The 27,089-nt window shown below is 41.9% G+C and overlaps 1 protein-coding gene across 3 annotated transcripts in view; it reads left to right on the top strand.

The window, feature by feature from the left end:
* erc1b (ELKS/RAB6-interacting/CAST family member 1b) overlaps nucleotides 1-27,089 on the top strand; it is a 788,812-nt gene that overhangs the window by 10,523 nt on the left and 751,200 nt on the right. For all 3 annotated transcript variants that reach the window (XM_078220074.1, XM_078220073.1, XM_078220075.1), the window contains one exon: nucleotides 304-1,114. In XM_078220074.1, the coding sequence (XP_078076200.1) occupies nucleotides 446-1,114 (669 nt within the window). In that variant the 5' untranslated portion in view covers nucleotides 304-445. The remainder of the gene's footprint in view (nucleotides 1-303; nucleotides 1,115-27,089) is intronic.

Below are 27,089 nucleotides of genomic sequence, written 5' to 3'. Positions count from 1 at the left end.
TAATTTCAAAAAAATATTCTACATAGATTTTTGAGAAATTTAATTTGTTTACACTTTCTTCATTTTCTTGAGTGGTCATTTAGAATTGATTATTTTCATTGGAAAATTTCATTATAATACTGACGGCAATGTGAGAGAGTAGGGAAGTGAATTTGCATGATTTCTTTTTTATTATGACCGAAATTGAACACACTCTTAGTGGGTGCTGAGAGTCAAGAAACTGTTTTGCTTCATTTATTTATTTTTGTAAGTTTAAAAGCTGAGAAATTGTATTAATGTTGTATTAATTTGTTTTTTAAATAGATGAGACTTCAATGACCTGACATGGATGCAGTATCAAGTGTAAATAAAATGTGCTGAATCTGACATTTGCAAACATAAAGCCGAAATACAAGGACTTTTTTTTTGTTTCTGAGCTGCACATTTGGCTGAATTCTTTTCAACCATGCATGGAAGTTCCCGGTCAGTGGGTAAAGTAGAGCAAAGTAACCAGAGTCCTGGACGCTCGCCAAGATTGCCACGGTCACCCCGTCTGGGTCACCGTCGAACAAACAGCACTGGGGGCAATTCTAGTACCAACACTGCTGGTGGTGGTGGGAAAACCCTGTCCATGGAGAACATCCAGTCTTTGAATGCTGCATATGCTACATCTGGCCCCATGTACCTAAGTGATCATGACCATATTGGTACAGAGTCTCCTAAAGCAACCATGACATTGGGTAGAGCTGCTGGACGTTTACCTTTTGGTGTTAGGATGACTACCATGGGGAGTAGCCCTAATATTGCTACAACTGGTGTGGCCAGTGATACCATAGCTTTTGGAGAGCATCACCTGCCAACAGTGAGCCTATCATCTACTGTACCACACTCATTGCGGCAGGCTAGGGATAATACCATTATGGATCTGCAGTCACAGTTGAAGGAGGTCCTCCGTGAGAATGATCTGCTTCGCAAAGAGGTTGATGTGAAGGAGAGCAAGCTCAGCTCATCAATGAACAGCATCAAAACTTTCTGGAGTCCGGAACTGAAGAAGGAACGAGCGCTCCGGAAAGATGAAGTGGCGAAGATGACCATTTGGAAAGAGCAGTTTCGGGTTGTACAGGATGAAAATCAGGTGGGCTTAAATGTGTTTTTGGAGATGTAAAATAGCATGAGGAAATTTGTTCAGTCTGTGGCTGAAGTATAATTTGATTAAGTAAAAAGGCATAATACTGCAGATGATGAATATCTAAAACAAAAAATGAAAATGCTAGAAATATACTCCACATCAGTCAGTTTCTATGGGGAGAACAGATACGTTAATGTTTTGTGTGTAACCCGAACTACAACTTGTGAAATGTTATCTGGAATCTTCCTTGCATGCAGCAGAAGAATAAGGTGTAGATATAAAGCAACTGCTTCAAGATTAAATTATATCAGTAAAGTCGCCCAGCCCTAGATGACCATCGGTTGCTCTCCCCTTCTGAGGGGAAGAGCTGACTGGTAATGATGTAACCTGAGAGTCACCACACCTCGGGTGAGGGGCAAGGTTGAGAAGGCGGGGTCTTCATGAATAATCTCAGCCGGTACGGGAATTGAACCCACAATGTTGGCATTGCTCTGTGTAAAAAACACCAGCTGTCTGGTCAACTGAGCTAACCAATCCCCATAAATTGTATTACAGCACATTCCATCATTGCAATTTGTATTTTCTTAACCTTCAAGATTAAGGGATTTTAGAAATCAGAATTAATAATTATTGTAAACCTGCATAGATTTGAACTTGCATCCATAGGATGGTGAACAACAGAAGGCACAGGCCAATGATACTGAAGCTGTCTGTGCTTTTAGTCAGGAGAATTGCTTAAGCATTTTGCCATGTTAAGCCATCATTTTGTAAAGGAAAATGCAAGTTCTGGATCTGATTCTTTGCCATTAGAAATGTTGCTGATGCTGCCTCAGCAATAAGAAATATGCATAAGATGAGGGTGCTTTAATTTTAATGTTATTCAGGCATGTGCCTTGTTTATGGCAATTAGAACTTGGTGCAATAAACTGGTTCATGAAAATGTAAGTTACCATTGTAATGTCTGGTACTCGGAGTAAAAATGTTTCAGCTGGAATTTCTGTTAAAAAAGATAGCACCAGTGAAAGTTGTCGTGTACATTTGAATGAATTGCATCTTAGTAAGTTAGAAAATATGAGACCATTTGTAAACTTATTATAGATCTTGCATAGCGATGGTCATTTGAGTCAGGATCTGCTGTTTAATCTCAATAAGGATACTTGTACCTTACAACAGTGATTACTGTTCACTTTACTGGCTGCAGAGTACCTGAGAGGATGTGGCAAGTATGTGACAGGTGCTATAATAATACAAGTATGTGTTGTCCATCAGTCTCTGCCTCCTCCCACACCCTTTCTCCCGCGTGCTCTCTCAGTATCTCCTAACCAGGCTTTAGGACATCTTCCAAATGTCTCCTCCTTGGGTTCAGTGTGAAATCTTTTGTGTCATGCTCCTGTGAAATGCCATCCATGGTGCGCTTCCTATATAAAATTCAATTCACTTTGTGATATCAAGAAACAGCCGAGAGCACTGGATACAGCAAAGACTATGGGGCCTGATGACATCGCAATTGTAGTGTTGATGATTTGTGCCCCAGAACTACTTAAACCCCTAACCAAGCTGTTCCTGTACAGCAACAACACTGATAGCTGCTTGACAATGTGTAAAGTTTCCCTGATATATTCAGTGAACAAAAAGTGGGACAAATCCAATCCTGCCAAATACTGACCATCAGCCTCCTCTCAATCATCCGCAAGTAATGGAAGGCGTCATTAGCAGTGCTGTCAAGTGGTACTTGCTCATCTATGCTTAGTTTGGGGTCCACTGGGACCACCTGATACCAGACTTCATTACAGCTATTGTCTAAATGTGGTCAATAGAGCTGAATTCCAGAGATGAGCTGAGAGTGAATGCCCTTGACACTGAGGCAGCTTTTCACTGTAACATCAAGGAGCTGTCATTGGAAATTGGAAGGGGTGAGGGAATCTCTCGACTGGTTGGAGTAATACCTATTATAAAGGAAGGTGGTAGTGGTTGTTAAAGGCCAATCATCTCAGGGTAGTACCTAGATCCAAACATCTTCAGTTGCTTCATCAGGGGCGGCACGGTAGTACAGTGGTTAGCACTGCTGCTTCACAGCTCCAGGGACCTGGGTTCGATTCCTAGCTTGGGTCACTGTCTGTGTGGAGTTTGCACATTCTCCTCGTGTCTGCGAGGGTTTCCTCCAGGTGCTCCGGTTTCCTCCCACAGTCAAAAGATGTGCGGGTTAGGTTGATTGGCCATGCTAAAATTGCCCCTTAGTGTCCTGAGATGCGTAGGTTAGAGGGATTAGTGGGTAAAATATGTAGGGATATGGGGGTAGGGCCTGGGTGGGATTGTGGTCGGTGCAGACTCGATGGGCCGAATGGCCTCTTTCTGTACTGTAGGGTTTCTATGGTTTCTATGATCAATGAACTGTCCCCTTCAAGGTGGGGGCATTTGTTGATTGCACACTGTCCAGTTCTATTCGCAACTCCTGAGATACCGAAGTAGTCCTTGGCCACTTGCAACAAGACCTGGACAGCATTTAGGCTTGGGTGATAAATGTCATATAATATTTGTGCCTACAAGTGCCAGCCAATAAAACAAAATCTCTCTCAACAAGAGAATTTAATCAACTGGTCTTTGCATTCAGTGATATTACCATCACTGAATCATCCCACAATCAACATCCTTTTTCCAGTGGGTGGGATTATCATTGACTAGAAGCTGAACTGGACCAGCCATATAAATAATGTGGCTACAAGAGCAGATCAGAGACCGAGAATTCGCCTCCTGACTCCTCATAGCCTTTCCACCAACTACAAAGCACAGGTTCAACACCATCCAGGCCAAAGGTGCCTGCTTGACCGGCACTCCATCCACCACTTTATTCACTTGCCAACCTGGCACCAAAACTCCTTCGGCAGCAATTTCCAAACCAGCCATCCTTACCACCTCGAAGCACAAGGGGAGCAGGCGCATAACAGATCACCACAGGCAATGTCCCCTCCAAGTGTCTCACTATTCTGACTTGGAACTACATCATTGTACCATCATGGTTGCTGTGTCAAAATCCTAGAACTTGCTCCCCAACAACACTGAGTGCATATATATTAGACTAATTGCAATGATTCAAGAAGGCAGCGCACCACTGCATGCTTAAGGGCCATTAGAAATGAGCAATAGATGCTGTCCTTACCAGTGACATTTCCCTTCCCATGACTGCATAAAAAAATAAAAGGAACTAATTGCAAGATGTTATAAGGGTCAAATGAAGTTCATGATTTAGGTGAGTGAATAAGTTAAATTCTACATTCTAAATTGTTGAGGATCATTTTCTCATTTTGATGATGGAATACTGCACCTGTGTAAGCGAGTGGCTTTCTGTGAACAGAATGGAGATGTTGTTTAGCATACAGGTGAGGCAGAACTTGAGTGTGAGTTTGGATCATTGTGAATTATAGCTGTAATTCAATTGCCATTTTAAAATTGTACAATCTCCTTGCATATTTTGTATAATTTTTCAATTTTATATTGCTCCTCAACAATTTCCTGGGGCATTGCACAGGGGAGCTGAGAGTGAGTATTGCCTCGAGGTGAGGTGGAATTAAAGGACAGAAAGATGGGTGAAACAAAGAAGGGAAAACAATTGGGTGAACAGGAGTAGAGGGGTGGGAGCAGAAGGAAAGGATGACTGATAATCAGGACCTATTACCTGAAAATACCTTTAGTGTGAAAGGAGTAGCCGTTTGAAACAAGTTGCCGGGCTCCTAATCTGCTCAATTTGTGAGGATTACAGTTAATGGGAGTTGGTCCTTGGTGTGGGTAGATGGTTAGCGGAACACAAGAAATGCAGAATAACTGGCTGAGAATGCAAGGACTCTTGTGCAGTTTAACAAATGTTGTGCCTATCAGAGCAGAAAAGATAATGAGAAAGTTGGGGGAGTGGGGCTGGGCTGGTGGATGTGATCAGTACATTGATCTGGTTGCAGGGGCCCCACAATAAAACAGCTCAGTACCAGTTAGTCAGTCTGGTATGGAGGGGCAATGAAGGATGTGATGATACTGTGCCTTTAAGAAATGTATTTGAGCAATGTTCTTGTGCAGGATCTGTTGGAGCAGGTTTTTATGCACTTGGAGCTGTAGTGTCTACCGGCATGCTGTATTGTTGCAGTAGCCTAATTGTTTCTAATGGCTAGAATGTTGGTTTTAATCTTAATCAATGCTGTTCTGCTGTTTCCCCCTGGGATTTTGCAGAATGGGGCTTCATTGAGATGATTGGCAGGTATGGTCATGTGACGGGGAAGCTGGGCTTTTCACAGAATCTTCAAGCTCAGATGCTGCTTTTGAGTGAAGGGAGAGAAGTCTCTCTCTCTCTCTATCCCTCACTGAAATTGGAGACTGGAATCTGCCAAGAGCTAAGTCTCTATTTTGGAGATTCTGCTGTACAAAAGTTGTGGCTTTGAAAGCTGCAGAGGGGGAGGTATCCTTTTCTGTCTTTGGTGTCTGGAGACTGGAAGCTGCTTGACGTTGAGAGAAACAACGGTGTTTTTCCCCTCTCGAGTCTGAAAACTGGCTTGGATTTCTGACCATAGGTGTTACAAAGCTGAAAATCCAGCATCACGTGAGCATTCTTGTTTTTGCGCTAAGTCTGATGAAGCGTGTATGTCTGTGGAATGTTGCTTTACCTTGGGACAACAGAGGAGTTGTCCTAAGGTAAAGGTAGCTGTTAGAAGTTATACTCTGCCATGTTTAAATTTTGTAATTGGCAATAATTATGCGAATTAATTTTGTTATATTCTGTATTCTTAAGTAAACTTTGATAAAAGCTTCCGAGTGGATCACTTGAATCATACCGGTAGTGAAACACCTCATGCTCACCCATGCCAAAATCAAATGTAAAACTTGGGGTCTAGCCTAATTTCACAAAACACCTTGGAGTTTCTGGTCTGGGTCTTAACAATGGGTAGGGGAGAAATCTGCCTTCAGCAAACCTCTTGGGATTGGGTGGCTGAAAGGAATTGGACAAATGAGGCTCAATAGTGTTTTGAGTTTTATGTGGCCCCAACAAAGAAAACCCATTGAGGAATGAGGAGGGTGTTGATGACTTGGCCTCTGAGATCCAATAATTTGTGCATTGGTAAGGCTGGGGCCCTTCAAATACAACAGGAGGATAAATTTAGGTACAAGCTGTCCAAGGCCTAGGCCACAAAGCTAGAAAAGAGGCAGATTTGAGGAATAGTTGGAACTACTCCTAGTTACTGCTATGCTGAGTCCATACTAGCTAATCTTAACTAAGTTACTGTATAGATATTTACTCCATTATTTCACCTAGGCTGCAAATGTGTCTAATGGATCTGTAGTTTTTTGTTGTCTACATTTTTGAATGCAAGTGCCTGTTTGCGATTGCTTATCAGTATCTCGTGACCATTTCTTTTGGCCCTTTGTTTTAATTCTATTAAGTACATCATTTTTTTCATTTCAGAAAGAGTTCTGCCTGTCTGAACATTCAATACTCTTCCTAGTGATGCTGACTGACCTGTGCATTTGCAACAATTTTTTGTTTGATTTTGGAATTTGACATTATTTTGCTTTTATTTTTTAATTATGCTCTCACCCTGGGCATTATTTTGTAAATCTCACATGACAGTGCTCAGAAATGGGAACCTTAGCTGACTTCTATCTTTCCCCCACTCCCAGCCAGGGATGTTGGAGATAACGATATCCTTCCCCCATTGTGCCACCTTAGCTAACTCAGCACACACCTGTGGCTTTTTGATCTGCATTTCTGTTTACCGATGAGCTTGTTCAATTTACCCACCAGGGAATTATCTCTGTAAAAATATATCTCGGTTACCTCTACCATCCCTAACCCCTCTGTTACCGGGCAAATTAAGTCTGCTTTATCATATCAAACGATTTGCCTACTAGTTAAGCATAGACTGTGTCATCTGTTATTCTATTTGCAGACTATTTGTTTTAAACAGTTGATTATTTTGTTTGTAAGGACCTGGCACTGTTTTTGTTGTAATAAATACAATTATTGCTTCAAAGAGATTTTGTGATCAGTTTATTTTTGCAGTGCACTTTTGGAGAAATGGTTGATGATGGAGAATGTTCCTTTTCTATAGCTACATCATGATTCTAACCTTTCCTATAACCTGTTACAATGTAACCAATGGCAACATGCTGTGGTAGTCCGCTGCCCTGGTAGAAATAGGAAGCAGATGGGAAAGCATTTATGGCCCCGGGCATGGCCTAAGTAATTGTGAAAAGAAGGATCTTTATTAAACCTTTTCTTGGATTTACTTTGAATTTTTTTTTTGTTTATTATTGCTTGCTGCTGGAGGATTCTTGCTGCTGGATGAACACTGGTAGCAGAGAAAAACCTATTGTAGCTTGGTGCTTTTTTTTGTAAGGCTTTAAGAGGTGCTACAGACTCAGCACACAAGAATGGCAGAAGGTAAAAGCAGACTTATGTCGTTTGATTGTCCTCCTGTCTTTTCGGAAGCTTAATCATACCAGCAATGGAAGGCAGAAGTGGAAATGTGGACCCTTGTTACTACAATACCGAGGAAAAAGCAAGGTATGGTCTTGGCTTTGTCACTTCTGGCCAGAAATAAGATAAGGAGCAAAGTGTTTTCTGACTGGACTGCAGATGCCCGAAATAAAGAAGAAGGATTACAGCTCCTAGAATCGTAAAGCGCAGAAGCCTTGGCTTATCGAATCCACACTGACACATTAGGAACATCTGAACTCCTACCTAATCCCATCTGCCAGCACTTGTCCCATGGCATGTCATAACATTCAGGGCTAAGTGCTCATCCAGGTACCTTTTAAAGGATGTGAGGCAACATGCCCCTACCACCCTCCCAGGCAGCACATTCCAGATCGTCACCACCCTCTGGGTAAAAAAGCTTTTCCTCACATCCCCCCTAAACCTCCAGCCCCTCACCTTAAACCTATGTCTGGAACAAGTTGCCAGAGGTAGTAGTAGAGGCGGGTACAATGTTGTCTTTTAAAAAGCATTTGGATAGTTACATGGGTAAGATGGGTATAGATGGATATGGGCCAAATGCAGGCAATTGGGATTAGCTTAGGGGTTTAAAGAAAAGGGCGGCATGGATAAGTTGGGCCGAAGGACCTGTTTCCATGCTGTAAACCTCTATGTCCCCTCGTGACTGACTCTTCAACTAAGGGGTACAGCTGCTCCTTATCCACTCTGTCCATGTCCCTCATAATCTTGTACACCTCGATCAAGCTCCGTCCCAGTCTTTTCTGCTCCAGTGAAAACAACCGAAGCCTCCCCAACCTCTCTTCATAACTTAGATGTTCCATCCCAGGCAGCATCCCCTGTGCACCCCCTCCAGTGCAATTTCATCCTTCCTGTTGTGGAGCAATTTCAAAAGGTGGCCAATTGTGTCTTAAACTTAGATAATTCAAAACTTGCAAGGCAAATATCTCTGTGCAAAGATGTACAAAATTTATTGAACATAGAACAAGACAAACACAAACGTACAGCCAACCAGAGTCTCACGATGGGTTAAATAGCTCTGGAACAGAGTGACAGAACCCCTCCGAAAGATCTGATGTACATAGTCAAAAACAGATCAATTATAGTTTTCATAAGAATAATTCTGCTCCTGAATGATTTCTCTGTAAGACAGCATTCTGCTTATAAATCTAATTAGCTGGTTAGAAATTCACTTCCAGACTTCCTATAATGTGGTGACCAGAACTGCACACCGTACTCTAGCTGTGGCCTCACCAAAGACCTATGCAATTCCAACATGACTTCCCTGCTTTTGTAACCTATACCTCGATTGATGAAGGCAAGTGTTCCATATGCCTTTTTCACCACCCTACTAACATGTCCTTCTGCCTTCAGAGATCCGTGGACAAACACACCAAGGTCCTACCATTCAGTGATTACTTCCTTTTCAAATTACTGCTTCCAAAATGTACCACCTCATACTTTTCAGGGTTAAATTACATCTGTCCATTTGACCATTCCATCTATAATCTTGTAGTCCAAGACACACTGCCTCACTGTTAATCACCCGGCCAATCTTTGTGTCATCAGAAAACTTACTAATCATACCCCAACATAGTCATCAAGGTCATTTATATAAATGACAAATAATAGGGGGCCCAACGCAGATCCCTGTGGTATGCCACTGGACACTGGCTTCCAGTCACTAGGCTTCTCTGCGACACCTGAGCCAATTTTATATCCACTTTATCAAATTGCACTGTTTCCCATGTGTATTTACCTTCTTTACAAGTCTCCCATGTGGGACCTTGTCAAAACCTTTGCTGAAATCTGAAATTTATAGAAACGATCTAGAAGAAGGTGTAACTGGGGTGATCAGTAAGTTTGCGGACGACACGAAAATGGCTGGACTTGCAGATAGTGAGGAACATTGTCAGAGGCTACAGAAGGATATAGATAGGCTGGAAATTTGGGCAAAGAAATGGCAGATGGAGTTCAATCCAGATAAATGCGAAGTGATGCATTTTGGTAGAACTAATGTAAGGGGGAGCTATACGATAAATGGCAGAACCATAAAGGGTGTAGATATGCAGAGGGACCTGGGTATGCAAGTCCACAGATCCTTGAAGGTGACATCACAGGTGGAGAAGGTAGTGAATAAGGCATATGGCATGCTTGCCTTTGTAGGACGGGGCATAGAGTATAAAAGTTGGGGTCTGATGTTGCGGTTGTATAGAACGTTGGTTCGGCCGCATTTGGAATACTGCGCCCAGTACCAGAAGGACGTGGAGGCTTTAGAGAGAGTGCAGAGGAGGTTTATCAGGATGTTGCCTGGTATGGAAGGGCTTAGTTATGAGGAGAGATTGGGTAAACTGGAGTTGTTCTCACTGGAAAGACGGAGGATGAGGGGTGACCTAATAGAGGTGTATAAAATTATGAAAGGCATAGATAGGGTGAACGGTGGGAAGCTTTTTCCCAGGTCGGTGGTGACGTTCACGAGGGGTTATAGGTTCAAGGTGAGGGGGGGGGAGATTTAACACGGATATCGGAAGGACGTATTTTACACAGAGGGTGGTGGGGGCCTGGAATGCGCTGCCGGGCAAGGTGGTAGAGGCGGACACACTGGGAACGTTTAAGACTTATCTAGATAGCCACATGAACGGAGTGGGAATGGAGGGATACAAAAGAATGGTCTAGTTTGGACCAGGGAGCGGCGTGGGCTTGGAGGGCCGAAGGGCCTGTTCCTGTGCTGTATTGTTCTTTGTTCTTTGTTCTAAATCCATATAAACTACATCGACTGCTCTACCCTCGTCTACATACCTGGTCACCACCTCAAAAAAGTCAATCAAATTTGTTTGGCATGACCTCGCTCTGACGAAGCCATGCTGACTGACTATCCCTGATCAAGCTTTTCCTCTCCAAGTGTCGATAAATGCTCTCCTTCAGAAGTTTCTCTAATAGTTTCCCTACCACTGACGTGAGACTCACTGGTCTGTAGTTCCCTGGTTTATCTGTACAACCCTTCTTTAATCGGGGCACCACATTAGATGTTCTCCAGTCGTCTGGCAACTCCCCCGTGGCCAGAGAGGTCAGAGCCCCTGCTGCAATATCAAGATAATTTTTATAAAAAGTGTTTTTAGAGAATTATGAAGGGTGGTTAATTTTTGACAGGATTAGAAGACAAGAAAACTAGTTCGTGGAGGAATATATCATGGAATTCAATAAGGGCTGTAACAGTCTAATGAGATATAGTTTGGAGATTCCAGATGTGGTTTTGACCTTTAAGTTGTTGGACTGTGCCTGCCTGTCTCAGATGGATAGTCGTCTGGTAATGACGGGAGTACAATTTAAGGGAACAGAACCTCTCTTTGATCAAATGGTAACATCTTTAAAAAATTTTTTTCGGGAAACAATTATTCCCTGCCACTTTTTCAATTCAAATCGGAACGCCATAGCACCCAGAGGAGAGGATTCAATGGTAGCTCAGCTACATACTCAACAAAATGGTACACAAAGGCTCCTATACAGAGACAGTTACACAAATAACAGACTTGATGTTGAAACCAGATATAACCAGTTTGATAATGGAGATAGAAGACATGTGGGAGGGTGATAAAAGACATTTAAACCGAAGGGATGGTGAATTATTGTTTCAATATGATTTCCTCATATCAATACATAGTGAATTGTCCAAACATTCACTATTTTGTGAACCGGGTCTTTGCAGCCACACATGAAACAGTATATGTAGAAACTGACGTGATAAGGACAAGGACCATGAAGGCATTGTTTTGGTCACAAAATTTGAGCCCAATAATGCGCGTACTGCTAATATACTCTTTTAATTGCGCAGTGTTGGACAGTGGATGTATGTGGCAAAGATTGACTAAATTGCAATCTGGGATCCCTTGGTCAAAAAGACCGAACAAAAAGTTAAAGAATGTGACAGTTACACCTGTTTTCATTTTGCAGATGATACTTTCACTTCTTCCAAAAAGGTGGTACCCCCCTGGACAATTGCAGGACTTGGCCTGTTCATAAGTACGATCTTGTTTCAAGTGATATACTTTTGTTATTAAGCAGGTCTGCCATGAAAAATGTCTAGATGATTATAGATTTGAAGCATGACAAAACTGTGGTATTTTGAAGATATTTTACGAGGTCAGGCCTACTCTTAGGTGAACTGAAAATGTCTAATCAGAAGATTCATGACGCGCACGTGTCAATTACAGATAACAGTTTGATGGACAAAAGGATTATTTTGAAACTTCATAAGCAGTTTGCTCATCCAGCTTCACAGAGACTGAAAGCGCTGCTACAGGATGCAGGTGTGCTAGATAATGGTTATAAAGAACTCAGAGCAAATATCAGCCCGATGTGAGATTTGTACAAAATATAGAAGGATGTCTCTGCATCCAGTTGTGAGTCTACTCAAATTTTGTGACCAAAACAATGCCTTCATGTTCCTTGTCCTCATCACGTCGGTTTCTACATATACTGTTTCGTGTGTGGCTGCAAAGGCACAGTTTCACAAAATAGTGAATGTTTGGACAATTCAGTATGTATTGATATGGGGAAATCACATTGAAATAATGATTCACCATCCCATTACCATTTCTGACTCAGGATTTCAACGATATAGTGGCTATGGATTTGAAGATTTAGGATAAAGGGAAAGGCATCTACACTTCGTGGACATGGCCACCTGGTTCAGCATGTCTGCAGTGATTTATAGCAAAGACAAAAAGACTTTTGTGTACAAAATTGGATTGGGACAGGGGTGGGGGTACTGTCTAAATTCTTGACTGACAACGGTGGTGAATTTGCGAATGATGAGTTCCAAGATATGTGTGAAAATTTAAATATTGTGGTACTGCACACTACAGCAGAAAGCCCATCCAGCAATGATCTCTGTGAATTAAATCATGCAGTAATAGATGATATGTGCATAAGATTTTGGCTGTTCAACCAGGCTGTAAATCGCAGATTGCATTAGCTTGGGTGGTGCATGCAAAATGTTCATTACAAATGGCGGGGGGCTATAATCCATACCAATTGGTATATGTGAGGAACCCAAACTTAGCATCAGTATTGACGGACACTCCTCCGGCATTAGAAGGGACAAGCATGAGCTCCATTTTTTCTGCACATCTGAATGCCATGCTTGCAAGGAGAAAAGCTTTCATTAAGGTCGAGGCAACATGTTGTGGTGGTCAGCTGACCCGGTAGAAATAGGAAGCAAATGAAGATGGGGGAAGCATTTGTGGCCAGGGTGTGACCTCAGAGGTTGTGTAAAGAGAAGGATCATTATTAAACCCTTAACTTGGATTTACTTTGTGAGGTTGTTTTTTTCTCTGTTTGTTATTGTTTGCTACTGGAGGATTCTTACTGCTGGATGAACATCACCAGCAAAGCCATAAGTGCTAATGGGGCAGCATGTCACGAGATGGTGGAGTCCAGAGTTCCGGGTTTGCTTCCTTTCCTTCTCTGCCACTGCCTCAGCTTTAGCCACTGTGACTGAGTGTGATGCAGCATGATGGATAAGTTTTGAATGATTGGTAGTAACTTCTGCATGCTTCAGAGAGAGCTTCGTTGTATCTTTTGAAGTTTTTTCTTTGTCCTTTCTTGGAAGGGTGGCATTTGGAGAGTTGAGGACCCGGTGGGGAGATGCTTTTCGACCATCAAAATTCATTTTACAGTTTTGTCTGAGAACTTGTGGAGCTGGCTTCAAGGAGGACACTAGCATTTGTTGGGTCCTCGCATTGAATCGGGAGGATGCGGCGGAGGCATTGCGGATGGGTTCACCAAAATTAACAAAAGCAAAATAACAGTGATGAAGAAAATCCTAGAAGAGACATTTCTATCACTTTTAAAGGAAATAGTGAGAACATTGACCCAACTATAAGCTTCCGAAGTTTTCTCAACTTGGGAACAGTTACTTTAGATTGGAACATTGTGCACATCACTTTTGTGCATGTCACTGCCAGTTAAGGAAGGTGAGAGTGAGTACCCAGGGAATTATAGATAAGTTAACATAGTCTATAATTAAGAATGGAGAGACTGAACATCTTGAAAGCCTGCAGGTGATGAGGGAGAGTCAAAATAGATTGAATTTTTTTGAAGAGGTTTAAGTACTGGACTGGAGAATGTCTATGGATATTATTTATATGGTTTTCCAAAGAGACTGTTAGTTCCAGTTGCAGCCCATAGAATTGAAGGCAAATTACCAAATCGCATAATTACAGCACAAAAGGAGGCCATTTGGACCATCTGTTCTCCAAAAGAACAGTTCACCTTGTGCCATTCTTCTGCCTTCTCCCTGTGACCCTGCACATTCTTCCTTTTCAAATAACAGCCCTTTGAATGCTTTGATTAAACCTGCCTCTATCACGCACTGGGGCAGTACTTTCCAGACCCTAACCACCTGCTGTGTGAAAGTTTTTTTTCCCCTTCTCATTTCAATATGCTTCTTTTGCCAATTAATTGAAATCTGTGCCCTTTTGTTATTGATCCCTACACAAGTGGGAACAATTTTTCCCAATCTACTCTGTCCAGACCCCTCACGATTTGAATACCTCCATCAGATCTCCTTCCAGCCTTCTCTCCAAAGGAAGCAGTCTTAACTTTCTCAATTTATCTTCATTACTGCAGTTCCACATCCATGATTTTTTTTCTGCACTCTCTCCAATACCTTAGCATTCTTCCTAAAGTGTGGCATCCAGAAGTGGATTTAATATTTCAACTGAGACTGAACTAATGTCTTAGACAAATTCATAACCTCCTTACTTTTATACTCTTTGCCCCTATTTGATAAAGCTTAGAATACTATATGATTTATAAACCACTCACTCAACCTGTCCTGCCACCTTCAATGACACGTACACCCAGGTCCCTCTGTTCCTGCACCCACTTTAAAATTGTGCCCTTTATTTTGTATCATCTCTCCATGGGCGGCACGGTAGCACAGTGGTTAGCACTGCTGCTTCACAGCTCCAGGGTCCTGGGTTCGATTCCCGGCTCGGGTCACTGTCTGTGTGGAGTTTGCACATTCTCCTCGTGTCTGCGTGGGTTTCCTCCGGGTGCTCCGGTTTCCTCCCACAGTCCAAAGATGTGTGGGTTAGGTTGATTGGCCAGGTTAAAAAATTGCCCCTTAGAGTCCTGGGATGCGTAGGTTAGAGGGATTAGTGGGTAAATATGTGGGGGTAGGGCCTGGGTGGGATTGTGGTCGGTGCAGACTCGATGGGCCGAATGGCCTCCTTCTGCACTGTAGGGTTTCTATGATTTCTATGATTTCTTCCTACCAAAATGAATCACTTTACATTTCTCTGCACTGAATGTCATCTACAATCACCCATTCCAGCAACTTGTCAATGTTCTTTTGAGGTTTGTACACTATCCTTTTCATAATTTGCAATGCTTCCCAGTTGTGTATTGTTTGCAAATTTTGAAATTGTGTCTTGTATACCAAGGTCCATGTAATCAATATTTATCAGGAGGAGAGACTCCTAACAAGGGAACTCTACTACAAACCTTCCAGCCTGAAAGACATCCATTAACACCTACTCTCTATTTTCTGTCACTCAGCCAATTTTGTATCCATGTTGTTATAGAATCCCTATAGCGCAGATGGAAGTCATTCAGTCCATTGAGCCTGCACCAACAACAATCCCACCCAGGCCCTATCCCCTTAACCCCACGTATTTACCCTGCTAATCCCCCTGACACAAAGGGGCAATTTAGCACGGCCAATCCACCTAACCAGGACATCTTTTGGGAGGAAACCCATGCAGAGTTAGGGGGAACACCACGCAGACACTGTCTCTCGTACGCCATGAGCTATAACTTTGCTCACCTGTCTGTTGTAAAGCACCATGTCAATTGCCCTTTGGAAGTCCAGGTATACACCACATCATTAGTAATATCATCATCAACCCTCTGTTACCTATTCAAAAAAACTCCAGCAAATTAATCAAACATGTGTTTCCCTTAAGAATTCCATCCTGGCTTTGCTTAATGAACCCACAGTTATTCATGTTTTGCCTGAATTATTGTTTCTAAAAGTTTCTCTACTACTGAGGTTAAACTGACCGGCCTGTATTAGCTGGACTTACCTTTACACACATTTTTGAACAAAAGTGTGACGTTTGCAATTTTCCAGTCCTCTGTCATCACCCCTGGGTGGAAAGAAGACTGGAAAAATTATGACCGGAATTTCCACTCTCGCTTCCCTCCGTGTTCTTGAATGTATCTCATCTGGTCGGCATGGTGGCACAGTGGTTAACACTGCTGCCTCACAGCGCCAGGGACCCAAGTTCAATTCCTGGCTTGGGTCAATGTCTGTGTTGAGTCTGTACGTTTTCCCCTGTGTCTGCGTGTGTTTCCTCTGGGTCCTCCGGTTTCCTCCCACCATCTGAAAGACGTGTACCCGAACAGGCACCAGAGTGTGTACCCGAACAGGCACCAGAGTGTGGCGACAAGGGGATTTTCACAGTGACTTAATTGCAGTGTTAATGTAAGCCTACTTGTGACACGAATAAATAAACTTTAAATTGTGAGGAAGAACTCTGGAGTAGAGAGCCTGTGCCAGTGCAGATCTTGTCACCAGCCATGGAGATGACCACTTTCAGTGTTGAGCCACGACTAGAAGTTGACCCTAGGCCTGCCCCTCTGGGTGACGAGGATACGGATTCTGAGGTGGAAGCAGAGGAGACTGGCACCCGAACTGAAGGAAGACCTTAGGAAGAACCAGAGTCAGTGGTTTTATTTTGCTCCCTTTGGAAGCGAGAGTGTCCAATCGGCCCCAGGCTCAGCAGCGGAAAAGGCCCTCCTATGGCGGGGGTGTTGGGGAAGAAATGGACTGGGGGGGGCGGGGGGCAGGGATTTTATTATGGCCATGGGGTATCGTCAATAAATCTCCTTGTAGGCCTCGTAGAATACGAGCTCCCTATTAGGCGAGTGGAGATTTGCCCAATAGGGAAGGAGCTGGTTGCACTCAAGCTGGCAGTTGAAAGACTTCGGGGCTGACTTGTGTACTGCAGGCGCTGAGAGGCACTTTGAGCAAGTTGTTAATAAAGGGTGATGATGACAGAAGACTGGTCTTAGAAAGATTATTACATCCTGAAACTTAGATGATTGATCTGCATCAACCGCAACCATCTTAATTTGTACTAGGTATGGCTCTATGCAGTGTAGCGTTTTGCGAGAACTTCTTGATGCTGCTCATTGCAACTTACTGTCCAACCTATTTTTGTGTCATCAAATATTGCTGTGACTTTTGGCCCCTAATTGGCCCTACTCCTTTTACCACTTTATTTCCTGTTTATATACCTATAGAAGATTTAAGGTTCTCTTTTATATTAGCTGCTCGGCTCGTTTCATACTCTTCTTTGCTTTTTCACCTCTCCTCTGAACCTTCTATATTGAGCATGACACAAAAATAGGTCGGACAGTAAGTTGCAATGAGCAAATAAGAACCTTACAAATGGATATAGATAGGTTAGGAGAGTGGGCCAAAATGTGGCAGATAGAGTTTAACGTGGATAAGTGTGAGGCCATGCATTTGGCTTGGAAAAATTGGAAGGCAAATTATTATCTAAATGGGGAGAGACTTCAAGGTGCTCTGGTGCAGAGGGATCTGGATGTCCTCATTCATGAGTCACAGAAAACTAGCATGTAGGTATAGCAGATAATAAAGAAAGCGAATGGAATGTTGGCATTTATAGCTAAAGGAATAGAATATAAAGATAAAGAAGTATTGTTGCAACTATACAAGGCATTGGTGAGGTCGCACCTGGAGTATTGTGCACAGTTTTTGTCCCCTTATTTAAGAAAAGATGTAATAGCATTGGAGGCAGTTCAGAGGAGGTTCACTAGATTGATTCCAGAGATGAGGGGTTTGTCGTATGAAGAGAGATTGAATAGTTTAGGCCTATACTCTCTGGAATTTAGAAGAATGAGGGGAAATCAAATTGAGGTATACAAGATGATAAAAGGTATGGATAAAGTAGATGTGGAACGGATGTTTCCTCTTGTGGGACATTCAAGGACGAGAGGTCATAGTCTTAGGATAAGGGGTTGCAAATTTAAAACAGAGTTGAGGAGAAACTACTTCTCCCAAAGGGTTGTGAATCTGTGGAATTCGCTACCCCAAAGTGCAGTGGATGCTGGGACAGTGAATAAATTTAAAGAGGAGTTAGACAGATTTTTAATTGGTAATGGGTTGAAGGGTTATGGGGAGAAGGCAGGAAAATAGGGATGAGGAGGATATCAGCCATGGTCGAATGGAGGAGCGGACTCGCTGGGCCGAATGGCCTAATTCTGCTCCTATATCTTATGAACTTATGAACATGGCTCTCCATTGTATTTTTTACCCAACACCTGTCATGGGCACACTTTTTCTTCATCTTAATCTTTGCCACTTTTGTTGTCCAGGGCACTCTAGATTTGTCCTACATTCTATGCCCAAACCATCTCTTCTTCGAAGGTATTCAAATCATCATTACTGTTTTTCCTGCCATCCTTTGCCTCCAAGGTTTATTTTGCCTAGATTCATTCTTAAGCCCATTGATGTTGGCTTTTCTCCAGTTAATTACTCTAATTCTGGATCGTTCTTTGTCTTTTTCCATAGTCACCCTAAACCCTATAATACAATGATCACTTGCCTCTAAATATTTTCCCATTGGCACTTGACCTATTTTGCCTAGCTCATTCCCAAAAACCAGGTCCAGCAGTGCCCCTTTTCTCGTTGGTTTGGAAACATATTGCTGTGGAAAATTTTCCTGAACACATGTGCTTCTTTGCCTGGTCTATATTCAGGTAATTAAAGTCCCCCACTATAACTACTCTATAATTTTCAACTCTCTCTGTAATTTCCTTGCAGATTTGTTCCTCTGCACCCTTCTCACTAGTTGGTAGCCTATAGACTGCACTGAGCAATGTTTTGCAATTTTTTTGTTCCTCGCTCTAGTCAAATAGGTTCTGTCCTCAACTCCTCTGGGATGTCCTCTTTCTCTAGCACAGCAATGCTCTCCTTCATCAATACTGTTATTCCTTCCCCTTTTCCTTTCGTAGTTTAGTTAGGGCATTATGATCTGCATGGGCTTGGAGGGCTGAAGGGCCTGTTCCTGTGCTGTACTTTTCTTTGTCTTCTTTGTTCTTTGTATCTTTCCTGAGTACCTTTTATCCAGGACTATTAAACACCTAGTCCTGCTCTGTTTCTGAGACAGGTTTCTGTTAATAGCCACAGCATTATATTTCCACATGGCAATCTGCAGCTGTAACTCACTCTAGAGCCATTTTCTCCCACTAATCTGTGAACCTTAGTATTCCTCTCTGATTTTACCTCCCGGTTCCACACCTCTGCCAAGCAAACTCTACCCACAGAATTAAACCTGGGTCCCCGGCTCTGTGAGGCAACAGTGCTAACCACTGTGCCACCTTGCTGCCCATAATAAATAGTCGAAACAATTAGTGAAATGACGAATCATACACACACGGGATGATTGAAGTTTCAAATTTCTTCTGCAAACAGCGATCAATTTCAATTCTAAAACTGCAATTGTATTTTTTTTTGTTTACCACCCACTGATATTAAGAGATATGGGGACAATGATGGGTCTATGTAGTTAGATTACAGATCAATCACAATATCCCAGAACAACAAAGCAGGTTAAAGGGGTTAAATGGCCCACAGTTGTTCCTGTGTTCTGTTTCATGTGAACAAATCTGAGGTCCAAATTTGGAACTGTTTTTCTGGTAAGAGACTTGAAACTGTGGAAGAGCAGACCTAATGCAGGTCTGTAATGTTTTGGTCCAGCAGTGAGAAGACCCAGAAAGGCGGTTGAGGTCGTATGTGGTATTAAATTGGATTATTAGGAAGTGATAGTTTAATTATGATGCATAAACTAAGTATGCAGAAAAAGCATCCAACCTGTAATGGGTGAGAATGGTTCACTGGTCCCGGATTGGACGAATTGATGGGGAAAATTGGATTGTTGACCTCTGGCTCACGGCGGCAGCCTCCTAAGAGACCAGTTTACTGGTCCTGGCCTGAACAAACAGATGAAGCTGCAGCTGATGGCAGTCCCTTCTCGATCTAGCTGAGGCCATTGTGGATCATGTATAAAGCTCTTTCCTATCTGAAGTGATTTTTATCTCGAGAGAACCCATTTATACACTATATCTATTTCTGAAGGGAGGGTCTCGTGTCAATCATTTATTCATTGGTCAATTAGTAAAGGACAGATATTCAAGATCCCTCCCATTTCAGTTGGAAGCCCCACGAAGTCACCCCAGAGCTTATCCCCCTGCTAGAATATCCTGTTTCGCCTTTCCTCGGTTGGTTAATGTATGTGTCATATGAGATCACACCTTATCAGGCTTTTGGAATATTTTGTTTCAGAGCCTGTTTGAGAGCCATGTCCTCAGCAGAGATAAACAGGCTTATCCTATCCTGTGCTGATCAACCCAGGAACTTTTCTTCACATTTTTCTCTACTATTCAATAAATTTTACAAGTCTGTTTTACAGTGGTTTCTTGGAGCTAGTGCACAGGTACAGAAAGTAATTGATAATAATGATGTTGGCTTTTGCATCAAGGATATGGGATATAAAGTGCAGAAAGTTATGCTTCAGTTCTACAGAGTCTAGGTAAAATCCCACCAGGAGTACTGCTTTCTTTTTTGAGCACTGGTTCTCTGGGTACATTGGTTTTGGATGTTGTACAGTGCAGATTCAGGGAATTGGATCAGGCTTATGGTTTAAATTATGATGACGTTACATACACTTCAGCCTTGACAGTTGTGGTAATTTAATGAAATGTTTAAAATAAAAGGGTACAATAGAATAGATGTAGGGCAGGATCATGAGAACCAGAGCACAATCTTAAAATTAAAGCTTAGACCAGTGAGAACTGAAATCAGGAAACAATTTTGTACACCAAGGGCAAAGAACCGCTGTTCCAAAAAAAGGTGAATATTGGTCACTTGACGTTTTCAGCACAGATATTTATTAGTTAAGGGTACTGAGATGCAGAACAAAGAAAAATAAATGGAGTTGAGGGATCAACTGTTAACTAATTGGATGAGGGACAAGCTCGAGGGGCTGGCAGGCTTCCTTCTGTTGCAGATATAAATTGTTTTTTCAATCCTGATTTGAAGTCAACTTGTTGTAATTGGTTCTTTCAGCCATTATTTCATTATCCTTTTTTGTGTGGGAGTGTAATGGAGAATGTATGAAAGTTCATAGGCTCATGTTTTGTGAAAATAATCAAAATACAAAAAGATTGTATGAGAATGCACAGTGGAGTGATCAGTTGATCTGTCAAATGAATCATAAAGAACAAAGCAGTGATTAACTACAGTTGAATAATCAGCTAAGTCAGTTAATGAGCAATGCATGAACTGTAGCTGTTACAGTACTGGTACAAATAATGGCACAAAATGAGCATGCAGCATGGCTGCAGTGTGAGGACAATGTCGCTGCTCTTTTGGGGTGTATATTATGGTAATTAGGAGATTTTGTTTTCATTGTTTGACCATAATTAAACAACAACCTTTCTGCAAAACATTTCCTCTTAATTTGTGCTCCCTTCCTTCTGTTCTGGAAACACAATAAAGTGTACTGTCCATTGAACAGCAATAAATTTAATTCAAAAAGCTAGCAGTGACTTTCCCAGCAGCCCCAAAGAAGTTTGAGATCCTGCAATGTGCAGCCCTAATGAAAAGACCTTTTGTGAAAAAGGAGAAATAAGTATCAATTGAGTGAAATTGCTGTGTGTAATGAAGATGCAGGATAATGAAAGGAAAGCAATTGCAGAACAAAATTTGAACAAATGGATGTATCATTTTCTCAGTAGTTCAAGAGAAATTCCAGTGATTTTATTTTTGAGGGACAGCAAGGCCCGAATCTTGTCACTGCGTTTGTAGATTTCACGTACTGCGCATTTCTATTGTCTTCTAAGTGCTATTTTTACATGATATTGCGATGGTGTCCATCAGGGAACTTTGTCACAGCAGAGATGAGTTGAGGAAACAACTTTTTATGATACCAGATACCATATGATAAGTTTAAAGGTTCAGTATGAATTTTGGTGAATAGATGGGCAGAGGGTTGAGTGGGTAGTCAGTCATGTTGGGGTGTTCAGATGGTCGGAAGGGTAGTCGACTAGAGTGGGGGCATAGTCTGGTTGGGGAGGTTTAGTTGGATGGTAGTTGGGCTGTGGAGGTTTTTTCGGATGTTGGTTGGATCGGGGGGGGGGGGAGGGGGGGGTGTGGGAGTTTAGTTGGGTGGGGTCAGGAAGGGTGGGAAGGTGGTGATCAGAGAGTGGTGAATTGTGTAGCTATCTAGATTTTAAATTACGTTTTAATCTGTAACATTTCCTGGGTATTTATTCAGTTAAGTACTGTGGAACTGACAAAGTTAGAGTGAGCAGTGTCAATAAATGATTTTGAAGATGATGTACTGATCTCAATTTCATATGTTTGTTTTTAATTCTATTTCAAATCACTTTGGTCACTTGTGTGTTTGGATGATTTGATAGTGTTTTAGCAATTGTTCGCAATTAATTGTCATTGTGTACCAACGATGTATACACAGTATTCAAAGGAAAGAAGCATTTCTCACTTCAGTTAGGGTGGTGGTCAAGAAGGGCACTTGGATGTTGAGTTCAGTTAGAAATTGGGTCTGGTAGATAAGATGAGCTTGGGAAAATTTAGACGGAACCGAGAGAGATGGGAATTCTGTGTTGGAATGAAAGTAAAGGGGGAATTATCTGTATCAATATGAAGATATGGCATTTTTTTTTGCATTTGCACTTTTAGTCATTGGGAAATTTGAGAAAATCAGCATGGTTTATTTAACTGGCAGTTTGTGACTTTGGGGAGATTGGAGCTTTAAACCTATAAAAGATGCATTTGCATGTGGGAAATACACATGAAGTGCAACTTCAAGTCAAGAGTTAAAGCATGGAAATTGAATCAGGACTGGGAGATGCATGTTTTAGGAAGAGACAGAAATAGAGCAGAATAATAGGTGCAGCAGGCAGCACAAGAGGGAGAAGGTAAAGAAGGAAGGGATAGAAGCTGGCATGGAGGAAAAAGAGGGAGATACAGCTTGGTTGGAGGGTTTTTGGGAATATAGTGTGACCAGTGGAGTAGGAAAAGCTCTGTTATTTATGGGCAGCGAAGAAGACAACTAAGGGGAGGGATGGGTTGGTTGAAAATAAAAATGTAAGAAAAATCAACTAAACGAAGATGGAACCTTTATGGGCTTTTTGGTTTGTGTAGCTCTGCAACTTAATTGGCAACTGAAATATGGCTTTTTTTGATTCATTTGAAGTGTTTTTTTTAAACAGTCTAAGTGGGAAAATCTCAGAGCTACTCCATTTTTTAAACAGCTTGAGGAAAGCTTTTGTGGCATCTGATGCCAGCATGAATGCTTGCTAAGCTTGTTTTATTATGTTTTATATATGGGACAGATTCTTGCTGTATTGTGAATAATTAGGATTTTGTTCCTTTTGGAAAAGAGAGAGCTATAATCATATCATATAGCAGCACCTTGAAAGGTTTTTCAATGCAAGCAAGTAGCACAACAAGAAGTTACCAGTGGTGTAACTAAGAAATAAATGAGAATCAGACCACAAGGGCAGTCAGAGTCTCCCTCCACACTTACCACTTGCATACTGAATGCAAAATTTTTAGTATATTTGGAAACCATCTATACCAAAATGTCAGACTGTCTCTCCTCTTCTCAGATATTGTTTATTTCCAGTCATTTCTGTTTCTATTCAGCCTCTTGAACCTGCTCCACCATTCAATAAGATTGTGACTGATCTGATTGTAGCCTTAACTCCACTTTTTGCCTGTCCCCATAATCCTTGATCCCCTTGTTGATTAAACATAGGTCTGAAATATGCCTCGAACATATTCAGCAATGCAGCCTCAACTGCTGTCTAGGGAAGAGAATGCCTAACGACCCTGAGGGAAGAAATTTCTCCTCATCTCAAACTTGAAATTACTTTGAAACTGTACCCCCAATTTCTAGATTCCCCCATGAGGGGAAACGTCTTCTCAGCATCTACCCTGCCAAGTCCCCTCAGAATCTTGGATGTCTCATTAAGATCATCTCTCATTCTTCTAAACTCCAAAGGATGTAGTTGTTTGTATTTGGCTAACATTTATCCATCAACCAACATCACGAAAGCATGTTTTCTGGTAATTTATCCCGTGGCTTTGCAAGTTTGCTGCTGCTTTTCCTTACATTACAACAGTTGAGTACATTTTGAAAGTACTTCAAAGGTTGTGAAGTGCTTCAGTACACCTTGAGGTTGTGAAAGGGAGTATATAAATGAATGTTTGTTTTCTTTTTATGGGTGATTTTAATTTGTAGCATCAGTTCACAGAATGGGGAGAAATAGAAATAAATAAGTTAATTTATCCATGAGTAGCAATAGTATTTAAATAAATTAGAGAGAATTGGAGAAAATAAATACAAAAAGTGGAGTTAAAAGTGCACATTAGCAACATGATTTACATAATGGGTGGAATTTTTCTGCAGTGTCACAGCAAGCGAGAAAAGTGGCATTGAAGCCACCAACCCCAGTGGTGGCCTTTTCTGCCGTATTGCTCAAAACTTGGGGGAACAAATAGGAAGGGGTGGGTCCAGTGCCAGTGGGCAGTGCCAGGATACTGCCCAAGCATAACCTGCTACCCCCCACCACCACCCAAGTGACGTATTCACCTGAGCTCCTCCGGTAGGTATGCTCGCCAAGTACACGCCAAGACAGTACACATTTCTTTAACCTGTGCCTAATGCTCCCTCCACCCACATTGTCTGTATCTTTAAATGTAGCTGTAAAGATTCGCATTCTAATCAGTATTCTGTAACTTGATTTTGTGTCTGTGCCCTGTTTGAGAGCAGATATCCACTCCATCTGACGAAGGAGCAGCGCTCCGAAAGCTAATGGCATTTGCTACCAAATAAACCTGTTGGACTTTAACCTGGTGTTGTTAAAACTCTTACTGTGTTCACCCCAGTCCAACGCCGGCATCTCCACAAGGTGCTGATCCACAGGGAAGTTCTATAGAGTAGGGGAAGTAGCCCAGATAATTTGTTTTTCCCTCTGGTTACTTTGGGACTATCATGACTGCCAACTGTAAACAACAAAGAAGCAGAATAGCAAAACAATTGAAGTGGCAATTTAGTAAGAGAAGCCAAGCAGTTATTGAGACAATGGCTATCTTGGATGAGGCTCGAGACACGCACCAGCTGTGGCAATAGTGCTCTTAAAGGATGCTGGTAAGCAGAATGGGCTAAGAGAGTCAAACACAGTACAAGGTGAAAATAGGAGCGGGGCCAAGGGAAATGAGAAGAAGTCAATTTCTGTGAATTTGGGTATGTATATGAGAATTAACCTTTACCGAGATATTTCATTGTGCTCAGGAATGCACATTTACAGTGCCACCATGTGTCTAATGTTATTTATTGTGGTTAGAATGAATGGTTGAATTATGTTGATTACTCAACCAGTGTGTGGTTCAACTTCATGCTCAGTTTTGCCTATAAATAGTGTCATTAGGATCTTGTAATCATTCACTATTATATAACTATATTTGAATTTTATAAATTTGTTTTTGTATCAACCAGTTTTATTGGGAAATAGGAACATTTTCTTTGATAAAGCTCTTGCATGAAATTTGAATTATGACTTTTATTACTACTGGTTAATTATGAAAAATTGTCAAAATATTTTTTGTTATCTTTACTGGAGTTGTGGGATAACACCACATGTGTCTTTGGGAGTGAAATTCCCCCAGTTAATTCTGGCTTTTTAAAAAAAGTTCCCCATTTTGTATTTTATGTAAAACTGTCAACAGGAGAAAACTCACCTATTTGTGTTTGAATAAGCAGTTCTATCTTGCCTGTTTTTTTTATTTCTATGGCTATACATGATGCCTCTTTGTTGTTTCTTCCTTTTGTTGGTAATTCCAGTAAGTACTGAGTACATACAAGCCAGAAAGTTAGTTTGATCTCTGTCATATCCACACATTATCACAGATCACAGAATCACAGGTTACTACAGTGCAGAAGAGGCCCTACGGCCCATCGAGTCTGCACCGACACATGAAATGCCCTGACCTGCCAATTTAATCTCACTTGCCAGCACTTGGCCCATAGCCTTGAATGTTATGATGTGCCAAGTACTCATCCAGGTTCTTTTTTTTTTAAAGGATGTGATGCATCCCGCCTCCACCACCCTTCCAGGCAGTGCATTCCAAACCGTCACCACCCTCTGAGTAAAAAGGTTTTCCTCAAATCCCCACTAAACCTCCCACCCCTCACTTTTAACTTGTGTCCCTTCATAACTGACCCTTCAACTAAGGGGAACAGCTGCTCCCTATTCACCCTGTCCATGCCTCTCATTATCTTGCACACCTCAATTAGGTTGTCCCAGTCTTCTCTGCTGCAACAAAAACAACCCAAGCCTATCCAACCTCTCTTCATAACTTAAATGTTCCATCCCAGGCAGCATCCTGGTGACTCTCCTCTGCACCTCCTCCAGTGCTTTCATGTCCTTCCTATAATGTGGCGAGCAGAACTGCACGCCATACTCCAACTGTTGCCTCACCAAAGTTCTATACAACTCTATCATGACTTCTCTGCTTTTGTAATCTATACACCGATTGATTAAGGCGAGTGTGCCATATGTCTTTTTCACCACCCTATTTACCTGCCTTTCCACCTTCAGAGATCTATGGACAAGCACTCCAAGGTCCTTTTGTTCTTCGCAACTTCCCAGTGTCAGACCTTTCATAGTATACTTCCTTATCAAATTACTCCTTCCAAATTGCTTTTCATCTGTCACTTATCTGCCCATTTGACCTCTCGTCTATATCTTCCTGTAACCCAAGACACTCAACCTCACGGTTAACCACCCGGCCAATCTTTGTGTCATCGGCAAACTTACTGATCCTACCCCCCACATAGTCATCTATGACATTTATATAAATGACAAACGATAGGGGACCCAGCACGGATCCCTGTGGCACGTCGCTGGTCACTGGCCTCCAGTCACTAAAGCAACCATCTGTCACCACCCTCTATCAAATAAGCCAATTATGTATCCAACTTGTCAGATCACCTGTATCCCATGTGCATTTGCCGCTTTAATAAGTCTCCCAGCTTTGCTGAAATCCATGTAAACTACATCAACCACACTACCCTCATCCACACACTTAGTTACATGCTCAAATTGAATCAAATTTGTTAGGCATCACCTCCCTCTGACAAAACCATGCTGACTATCCTTGATCAAACCTTGCCTCTCCAAATGGAGATAGATTCTCTCCTTCAGAATTTCTTTCAATAGCTCCTCAACCACAGATGTGAGACTCATTAGTCTGTAGTTCCCTGGCTTATCTCTACAATATTTCTTAAATAGTGGGACCACATTAGCTGTCCACATTATCACAGCTCACTGAACTGCAAGGTGCTATCATTCATACAGCTGCTGACAAAATTGCATAAGATTGAG

The sequence above is a fragment of the Mustelus asterias genome, chromosome 9 (assembly GCF_964213995.1).
Source record: "Mustelus asterias chromosome 9, sMusAst1.hap1.1, whole genome shotgun sequence".
In the NCBI taxonomy this organism is placed as follows: domain Eukaryota; kingdom Metazoa; phylum Chordata; class Chondrichthyes; order Carcharhiniformes; family Triakidae; genus Mustelus; species Mustelus asterias.
Note: the sequence above shows the minus strand (reverse complement) of the source record. Positions and strands in the feature narration are given on the sequence as shown.